This window comes from Pteropus alecto, unplaced genomic scaffold (assembly GCF_000325575.1).
Source record: "Pteropus alecto unplaced genomic scaffold, ASM32557v1 scaffold94, whole genome shotgun sequence".
Taxonomy (NCBI): Eukaryota; Metazoa; Chordata; class Mammalia; order Chiroptera; family Pteropodidae; genus Pteropus; species Pteropus alecto.
This window is the reverse complement of record NW_006437736.1, coordinates 11,923,084-11,933,600: the sequence shown is the minus strand read 5'-3', so window position 1 is coordinate 11,933,600 and position 10,517 is coordinate 11,923,084. Positions and strand designations below refer to the sequence as shown.

Sequence of the window (10,517 nt, the reverse complement as noted above, 5' to 3'; positions counted from 1 at the left end):
TTTGTATATTTGTCTGGTGCTTCCCCCATGAGAGCAAGAGTCTTGTCTGTTTTGTGCACTGTGATATTCTTAGCATGCTTAGAGTGCTGACTAGCACATGGTAGGTATCCAAAACCTTGCTGAATGTAGAAATGAAGACTTTATCAATTGTTATTAAAAGCCAATGTAAAAATAAATGTTACTTCAGATAGTCTACCAAAGAATGTCTTGACTCAAAGATCTCTGAGAGAAAAATATTTTAATAAGTGGAAAATATCCAAAGATTAGAAAAATTGTTAGTAATAAGTATAGCTTGTTCCATAATTGTTGTTTTAGTTGTCCCTTAAGTTAGGCTATCTGTTAGAAATGCTTAATATTTTAATACAGAATATCTACAGATCTGAACTTGAGAATACTTTTACCAGCAAAAAATATATTTAAGCCTCCACTTGCTTGCATAAATATGCACATTTTTTAAGCCAATTCAGATTAAGTTTTAGGTTAATTTTTATATGAATGATGTACAGGAATTCTTTGTAAATATATTTTATTTCTGCCATGACTTTAAAAACTGCCTTTTAGTCACTCCTCAGTCCTTAACTCTGTGCCATTTTATACTTAAACTGCAGCTAAGTATTAATTGCTTATCTAGCATATTTTCCAACAAGCAAATGCATGATGATATTTCCAAAACAGACGGTGGTATTTTTTGGATTATGCATGAAGAGAACTTAGAGGGAAATTGTGATCAGAAAAGTATGTGATACTGTTTTTTCATTCAAATCATTTTGAGTTCTCCATGGACGTCAACGTAAGTTCCATCCCCCTAGACCGAACTTTCCACATGTTTCCAAAGCTGTCACCAAAGTCTCAGCTCACTTTCTATAGCCCAATGGAAGCTCTTAACATTTTGGTAGCCTTTTCTTGTTCTAAAATCTACAGCATCTACAATGACATCAGACACATATAAGTTTTCTAAACGAACCAAATTAGTTATCAAATTATCTTAGTGAATGGCCTCTTTTCCATAATGCAAGGGGGAGTTTCATGACTTGAAGCTCCAGAAGAGAGAGATAAAACATTTAAAATTTTTTCCAATGAAAATATCAACTAAATTTCCTCAGTCTCAAAAATCTTGACTACCAAAAGTCACCTATAAAAAATTAAATTGGCTGATGATGGGTCCTTCTTGCTTTTGAGGCAGCATTACCAAAGAATTTAAAAATTTATAGTATTGAACAGAATGCAATACTGTTGTGAATAAGGTTGTGAATTCTGGCCATCTAATATGATCAATCTACAGGTAAATGCCAAGAAAATTCAATATATTGAAACAACTCAATGTACGGAACACGTCTGTGTCACACGCAGAGCCCTTATAGGCTTCATCTAAAATTGGAATCCCTGGGAAAGCTGGTCAGTCCATTTTTACCAGTTCAACATTCTTTCCTCCAGTTCCTTCAGGAGATCCCGGTTGAGCTCATACAGCTGAGGCAAGTAGTACAGGATCTGATTTAGGATCCGGTCCTCAATCACCGGTTTCCCAAGTTGCCTGGAAGCATGGGCTACTGCGTCCCGGAAATCCTATGACAGTCCAGAGAGGAAAAACAATATACATACACATATAACTTGATAAAAAGCTTTTTTTCCCTCGTCGTCTTCTATGCTAAAAACAATATAAATTACAAAACTGTGTTTCCCTTATAGAATGACAAATTGAAAAGTACCCACTTCCTCTCATCCCACTTTCCTAGACAGGATATTTTTTAAAAAATACAAAGTGGATGGGGTAGATATTTGGTTTTAAAACAGATTTTGTGATATTCCTCTTAAATCTTTTAGTTTGATCTCCAAACTTAGCAGTTATACCAAGGGGGGAGTCTGGAAATTGTATTGCAACTCTAAGTAGTCTTTAAAGTATTCCAGCACTGTCTATGGCCATGCTACCCTGAACAAGTCCAATCCCATCCGATCTCAGAAGCTAAGCAGATTGGGCCTGGTTAGTACTTGGATGGGAGACCACATAGGAAGACCAGGTGTTTTGTAGGCAGAAAAAATAAAATAAAAATAAATAAAAATAAGAGATTGTAAGCTGACAAGGTCCTTGCAATCTGTGAAGTCAACCAAGGGTTGCCTCGCCTAAAAATAAATAAATAAATAGATAAATAAATAATAAAATTATTCCAGTACTGCTATATGAACATCATCCATTTATTTTAAAAGTCCCCAGGAGATCTTAACTAATTCTATTCTGAAAGAGTCTCTTTGTGCACTTCCAATAATCATTTCCCAACAACTAGAGTATTTTAGGCGACATATGGGGAGGGTGGCACATTCTGAATAATCAGAGAATGCTGGATCCGGGTCCTCACTCCTGCTTTACTTGAGCTAGCCTCATTTTCCTCATCTTTTTTTTTTTTTAATATTAAAAATAAAGCCAAATAACAATGCATTTCATTTGTACCAAAGTAATTTGAACAAAATTACTTTCTTGCAGAAAGGTTTCATTTTATTGGACATTATTCATTCATTGGTTAAAAGAAAAGTGAACTATCCAGAAGAGTATGTAAGAGGAAAATATAAGTATGGTTGAAGCAGAAAAAAAAGTTTCTGAAGGAAACCACAGACGGTCTCTTAACAATGAATATAATGTTATGTTATGTTATTTCTAGAGTTTTTATTTGTTTCTGGGAGAGAAGGGCAGTATGCGCAGCTAAAAAAATGCACTTTTTTTCAGATTCTTTTTCAGCCTGAGATGGCCATATGACCCATCTAATTGTAGAGATTGAGATACACACAAAAACTTCTGTGTAGGGCCTTGGAAAATCTTTTTAATGAGAATAGATTTTTCTTTTTTTACTTTCTAAATTTTGTCATATTTTGTATTATAGATAATTTATTTTCATTGTGGAGTACTTGATCTGGGTATAAATTGTATCTAGCAGATATCATTAGAATTTGAAGTCTGGCTTTGTTGCCACTGGCACTGTTTGTTTAGTTTTAGTATATATTCCATTAACATCCAAATTGAGGTAGTTTTTCTTCTTTGAAAGAGGTTTAGTATTATTTCTTTAGGTCACAAATTACTAGACAACAGTAAGCCATTTTTCTGGTGTTGCTCAGTAATGCACCATATTTATTTATTTTTTCCTTTTGACCTCCTTTACCCATTTCTCCCTCTCATCTGTTAAATGGGCTGTTAAGACTTTAATTAGATTATTGCACCTAAACCTTTTTACAATATGTTTGGCACACAAATCAACAAAATATTTTAACTGTGGACCTTAAACTCTCCCCTCTCTCTATCTAACCTTCCCATTATTTCACCAGGATTTATGCTTTTTACAAATAAAAAATTTTCTGTCCACATATTATTTTTTGTCAACTTTTCCCTAGAACACTTCATACCATGTTTTAAGACAGGTCCACGCCACCCTCACTCCATCATTTCAATGACTTGGAGAGGGTGGGGTAGCAGAATGGTGTTTGTCTAGATTGCACTGTCCCCAGAGGGTAAGCCTCAAGATATAAGTAAAACAATAGTGGAATCTGTTCCACAGGCCTGAGGATTCAAAAATAGAGATTGTTCTTTCTTAGAAAACAGTTAAGTTTAATTAAAACTTTAAAGCAATGACTGGGTAAAACAGACTCTACCAAGCTTTATCTTCCTTTACTTTTATTTCCAACTGTTTTCCGTTTAGGGACTGCCTCAGAAAATCAAATAAACAAAAAAAGATGCTGATTTTCTCCCTTGAGCCCTTCAACACCTTCCTCCAACATATATACATTAACCATAAGTATTTCTTTTGTGAAGGACAAAAATCGTACATATAATTTAAAAATACATGAGAGGATTCCTTTTCTAAGGTAAGGCTATTTTAGATAATTCAAATCCTCTTATGGCTCAACAAATACTAAAAAACAAAACAAAACCCTTCACTTAGGTCTCAGTACCGTGACTAACTTTACTTGCCCAACAATCAGTCACATTAACCTACAGGAACCATCTACTTATACCAGTAACTAAGGAATTACTTTTACAACTAATTATTGTAACATAAAATAAGGATTCGTAACTTGTATAAACTCCAATCCAGAAAACCACACAAAACATCTCCAGAAACCAAATGGATGGTGGCCAAATTCCACCTCCCAACAGCTTGTTTCTATCAGCACTCACATTTACTAAGAGAAAATAGAGCTACTTAACACTTTTGAAAATCATGAGATTTTCCATCACGCAGAACTACACAATATATTTATATATCATGAATAACTTCCTCAATTGTAAATGTATTCAAAACATAACAATTAAACATCTTCTATAGCATTTTTTTTTTACCAGTTTAATGATTAATATAATTTAGACATAAGAGTTTCTTGTTCAACAAAGCAATTAAGCACTGGCCTTTCTTCTGGTAGAATAAATGATGAATGTTTGTCTCTTGGCAGCAAGATGACTTTTATTTTCCAGTTGGAAGGTATTTCCTCAGTCACAACAGTTGACAGTAGACATTAGCTGCTAAGTAGCTTAAGGACTTTGTTTGACACAGCTTTTGCCAGACTCTGCATTCCATATGTCTGCCACCATTGCCAGAAAAGAAACTTGTTTATTTAAGACACATTCAACAGAAACCAGCCAAATCCATACTGGGCTGACCAGTAGGATGACTGCCTCTAATCAAAGGCCCCTGTCTCATACCAGGTAAAACTTTACTTTTCCAGTACTACTGGATGGTACAGGCAGTGCTGGATGAACCAACAGCCCACAATGTCTTTTTAAAAACTATGAGTAGCATGTCAGAATAAAATAGAAATATGATAGTTAAAATGTCAAAAAAAGAACATTTAATAAAGACTATAGGGATTTAGAGAATTTATATTCAGCTATTACAAATTATTCCTAAAATGCAGGAAGTTACATATTCTAGGCAAGCACTAGCAGGGCAATTGCTGGTCTTCAAGGTGCCTTTTTGAAAACAGAAAAGGGAATGGCATCCTTTACTCTAAGCCAATCCAACTCACACCAAAGGCCCTACTCGCAACTCCTGGCCTTTATAACCACGTGTGACAGCCCTGGCCCCAATCTCATTCTCTCTCCTCTTGGGCCACCAACTCCTGAAAGCAATGTGCTATGGTTCCAGTGCCAGATGTTTACCCAGGAATGACATGCGGAATTTTTAACTTCTTAGCTCTTCATGAACCTCAACTATTACTAGAACTGGTGCTATGGGAAGGAGGAAAGATTTTTTTTTTTTTAATAAAAAGAATGATTATAACACATGTTTGGTTATTCTTCTAAATGCTAACATCCAGTATAATTTGGGAAAGTGTGATGACACTTAAGAGCCAGAAGTAAAGCTATTTTGGGGCAGAAGAATCTAAATTTACCAACACTTTCTAGACTAAATCAGGATGCGAGACCACAGAACTAGCACTTCAAAAATTAGATCCAGAATATACTTTTTCACACTGGTAATGTTGGATAATTAAAAGGGATGAGGGGAAGTTAGAATGTGAAACTGTTAGGTGACAGAATTTATTGTTGTCAACTAAACATTCCAGCCTATTCTTCTAACACAAAACCCACCAAAGATCCTGTATGCAAAATGGAATGACCTACGCTCTTGTTTCTAGTCACAAAAACCAAATGCTCGTGCAACTGACATTTTTTGAAATACAAGTGGCCTTCTGAATTATAGAGCATATCATGTTTTTCTTAATAATTCCAATAAAACTTATAAATATGAACCAGATCAACTTAAAAAAACTTAGTTCCTTTGAGGTATGAACCATACTAGCTTACCAGCTCTGATCACTTGGCTAAGACTTAAGGAAAAATCAATGCAAATAAAATCAAGTATGAACATCTAAAACAACAAAGCACAAAACAGATGGCCTTGTTCCTCGGATCAGGTTTTATATGTCCAGTGCCAAAAAGAAGTAAGTGACTTAATTACCAGCTGTCCTGACTGGGCTTCCTGACCTTAGGGCATTACTTAACCATTGGTATGACACAGTGAATTACAAAGACCAAATGGACATATGGACAGACAGGGAGCTCTGCAGGGCTCCCTGACTTCGTGAAGGCCATTAAAAATCACTTCGTATTAAGCAAAAGTAAAGCAGCTGCTAAGGTCAAAAAGCTTTGATAAATATGCAGAAATGAGTATGAAACTATGAAGTAAAAGCAGAGAGGGGAAGTCTTAAATTAACAATTTAACTTTGTTTGAAAATGAAAATATTTGCCCAGCGAAAGTATTTCTACTTCTCTATATGGTTCGGACCTACTGATACTGTGGATAATCATGAATCCAAAACTGTATAAAACATGACTGAAACCAACCCTTTATCTTGTCTCCAACCTCCTTAACAACATTAACAAATAATCATAATATATCCTAAGTAATCAATATCCATCTTTATTCTCATCTTTAGAAGACAAAAAACTAGAATTTCCCTGGTTTCCTAGGCCAAATGAAAGAATTCTGAAAACTGGCTAATATACTGAGATATATTACACCCTATAGCATGGTGAGATTTCAAGAAACAATTTTTAATCAATTTCTGAACAATCCACTATGTGTAAGGGCTCAGACAGACCAAAGTATGGCTTTGCCAACTAGTAGTGGGTTACTTTTGGCAGTTAGCTTACTTTCGTCATTTAAAAAATAGAAATAACATCTATTTGATAGAGTTGTTATAGGGATTAAAATAGATAATTTATGTAACAAAGTTAGCATGTTGAAAAGCACATAGAAAGTGCTCAATAGAAGGCCATTTATTTCATGAAAGATCTGGTTAATTTACATGATCACATGAATATCATTTAAAATCCACAGGTCCCTGGAAGGCTGGAAAGTAAGCTCTGAAGTAGAGGCCTATAAAGTGAAGGAAATACCAAACCAAGATGGGGAAAACAAACATAGCAGCAAGACAAAGGTGCTTTTAACAATAAACTTCATTCAGTGAAGGATAGTTCTCACAAGAAGCTGCTGCTCAAAAGTGAAAGTTTGGTAGCCATATCAATCGATGCTTGAGGAGGATCTTTACAATGAAAGAATAAATGATAATTAAAAGGTTCACAAGATTTTAAGATGGGAAAAACTGGAAGCTTCTATAAGGAAGCCTTCTATTTTTTTTATAATACATTTTTAAAGAAATTAAAAGATACATTCTAACACACATCTGGATATCCAAGAAGATCTGCCTCTAACTCTACGTATTTTATTGAGAGCCTATCAACTTTTCAAGGTAATGTATACTCCAACCTTAAGAAATTAGTGGAACAAAGATGCTTCATTATTAGTACCACTTAACTGTTACTTAACCAATCCATCTTTGTCCAAAAGACCTCCAAGTCTCTGATCATTTAGGAACCTCCTTTCTCTTTGGACTCATTAGGGCATTGACGTAGAGACAATGTGCGCATTGGACCTTTTTAAAAAAAGTCTAATTCAAAATCCAGGAGCTCATGGTAGATACTACAGAGTATGTACCTCATAAAATACTAAGGGTAAAGTCTTGCCACTGCCTCTGCAGAACCAATTTTTTCTCACAAACATCAGGCAGAAGAATCAAAGCCATCAACTGAGTATACTGGCTCTTAGAATCTTAAGTATATTTTAAATTGTGTGTCTTCTACCCAAGTCTATTTCCTCTCAGTATAATAACTTAAATAAGATTCATTAGTTTAGATTTAAAAGTTTTTATGAGCTATTTCACCTAGTTCTTTACCAAATGCTAAACAAAGAAGTATTGTAAGCTACAGTGATATATTAATTTTTTAAAAATATGGCTACCATATTGGACAGGGCAGATAATGAACATTTTTGTCATCACAGAAAGACCTATTAATGCTACTACTATAGGGTCTCTAATATGGAACACTATTCATAGGAAATTACGTATAACTGAAACAATTATTTCTCCCAAGCCACCCGGATAGCTAATTGATTTCCAAAAAATACCCATTGGATTACCTAAGGGGTGTTGTTTATTTAGTTTAAAGCAGTCATATTCTATCATCTAAGACAGAAAATAATTCACTTAGATGAAATCATATAGCAGCAGTGCTCGGGATTAAAATGATCTACCTTTAAAATGTGCTACCTTTGTGGGGCACTTTAGGTAAATATGAGTTTAAATACCATGGTCAGAGTGTTAGAGAGTGAAACAAGAGACTCTTTTGGCTTAATCCACACTATCCTGATACCAAGCCCCTCCTAGCAATGGCTCACACCTGGTTAATGCCCTGTTGTTAAGATGCTCATTAGAGTTGGGCTCTGCTGAGTTAACATTTGTACAAACCAGACAGGACACTTACATCAGGTTGGCAGATGATCCTCCTACATTAAAGGCTTAGGAGGTTTTGAAACGTAGAAGTCGAGGTGAGTTATGAATGACTCACTCTACGGGAAGAACCCAAGGCCATCAGATTGGATATGAGATGATATGGGTAATACTTTGATCTGATTATCCATTCTTATAGTGCTTATGATTTGTTCCAAAAATATAGAGGTAAGAATAGGACATCTATTTTTAAATAATCAAATAACTGGTAAAGCTTTTAAGTGCTTCTCTGCCTACCAGAATCAGAATTTCCTTCATTAAAATGAAATTTTATTACAGAAAAAAAAAGTCATTAGAAAAAAATGAAAAGTCAACTGCCTGGTAATAGAATGAATGCTTCTCATTTGTTGATGTTTTAAAAGGGAAGATAGAAAAGAAGAGGGTAATGGAAAGGCAATTTGATAATCTACTGTATACCATGTGTAATACTAGACTTTTCACATACCCTATTCCTCACAACCTGAGAGATGGGTATTTTTATCCTAATTTTATAAATGAGGGAAGCTAGACTCAAAAGATTAAACAATTTTCTAAAATTTACATAGCTTATAAGAAAAAGAATCTACTAAGCCAATGCTTCTCAAAGTATGGTCCACAAATTATTATTGGTCTGCAAAGAGATTAGTCAAAAAGTGAAAATAAGGGAACAAAAACTTTTATATCAATTTTATATGACCATGGCATTTTTATTGCATTTTACAAAAGTTCTGGTCCACCATGGATGGGAAATCATAAAATCTAGTGAGAAGCACTACACTAGACTGTAAGCACCATGAGGCCAGGGGGTCTGTGTTGTTCACAGTGGAACCCTCAATACCTGTTCCATGCAAGATTTGCTGAAATGGTGCAATGAAGTTTAAACTCAAGTCTTTTTGACTCCATAGCTTTTTTTTTTTTTTTTGCATCTATTAACAGTAGAGCTTACCAATTAACTTATAGATGCTTAAAATTTTCTTGGAGAGGTACTATTTCTATTAGACATGTCTATCAGCAAATATGTCAAATATATACAATTTCCTCATCCTAGAGGTATATTCTGAGTTTTCCAGAAAACAGCAGTTTAGCTTTTTCTATTCCCCCTATGACTGCTTTTACAATAGAGAGGTTCCGGGCATAGTGGCAAATGGACATGGTATATATTTTGAAAAGACATTTATTTATCAAGCTTATTGTTATCTATTTGAAATGACAATAGGCTTGAAGCTTTACAAATTTGTTTGGGTAACCAAATATTGTATTACAATTTTCTAAATAAATTACAAGAGAACTTAGTCAAGAGTTATGTGAGAAACTATTCATGGGGAAAGAATTTCACAAAACAAATTAGAATTGTTAAAAATTATTTTAGAAAATGCTTCCAAAGCTAGAGATTTTTCACACAGGAATTAGGCCTCCATGTTTCTGTTGTACCAAGCATCGAATACAAGGGAATCATTTGGTGAATGTGAATCACCCTTAAGTGAAACTCAGTTTTAATGTTCATATGTACATATTAAAAGGAAAACTGAAAATGATACTCTTTGCAGAGACCTAAATGGGTGTATTCTGTGAACCTAGCAATTAAGTTTAAGATGATGTGAATAATCACACCAACTAAGTAAATTTTCACTTCAATATTTTTTATTGTTTCCTCTACCTTATTCCTTTCTTTTGTTAAGTCTTAATATCTTGCTAAAAGACAATGGAAAGGTAATACTAAAACTTTAACTGCCAGTGCATAATGAAACTTGTAAAAACTTGCAGGTACAAAGGAGTGCATGAGAAAAATGAACATGCAGCCAGACACATATATAATTGTTTCCCAACAGGTTTGTTCTAGTTGACAATTATGAAAATCAAAAAGAGAACTGTAAAAAGTTAGTTGTAAAAATGCCTATTTTGAGTGTCTTTCTGGGAACTTATTCAGATAGAAAAAAACAGAACACTGTTCATGACATGCTTTATACATTACTAGTGTAAAATTCTACCGATAGCAGACTTCTACAAATGCCTAAAAAGAAATATTATCACTTTAAAAACTCTTTATTATGAAAATAGAAAGTTTGAAGATACAGATAGATATAAAGGCTCCCTATTTTTCAGAAATCATCTGGGTATACTACACATACATGAGATATATACATTTTAGAAAACTCTATATTCACATGTGTGAATTTAAAAATATAACCCTGTATTAGAGAGCACAT

General features: G+C 34.2%; 1 protein-coding gene across 1 annotated transcript in view; it reads right to left on the bottom strand.

Moving 5' to 3' along the window:
- FGD6 (FYVE, RhoGEF and PH domain containing 6) overlaps positions 1-10,517 on the bottom strand; it is a 98,896-nt gene that overhangs the window by 44,304 nt on the left and 44,075 nt on the right. Inside the window, 1 exon segment of the mRNA XM_006914602.3 lies at positions 1,412-1,563. Within this exon segment, the coding sequence (XP_006914664.1) occupies positions 1,412-1,563 (152 nt within the window).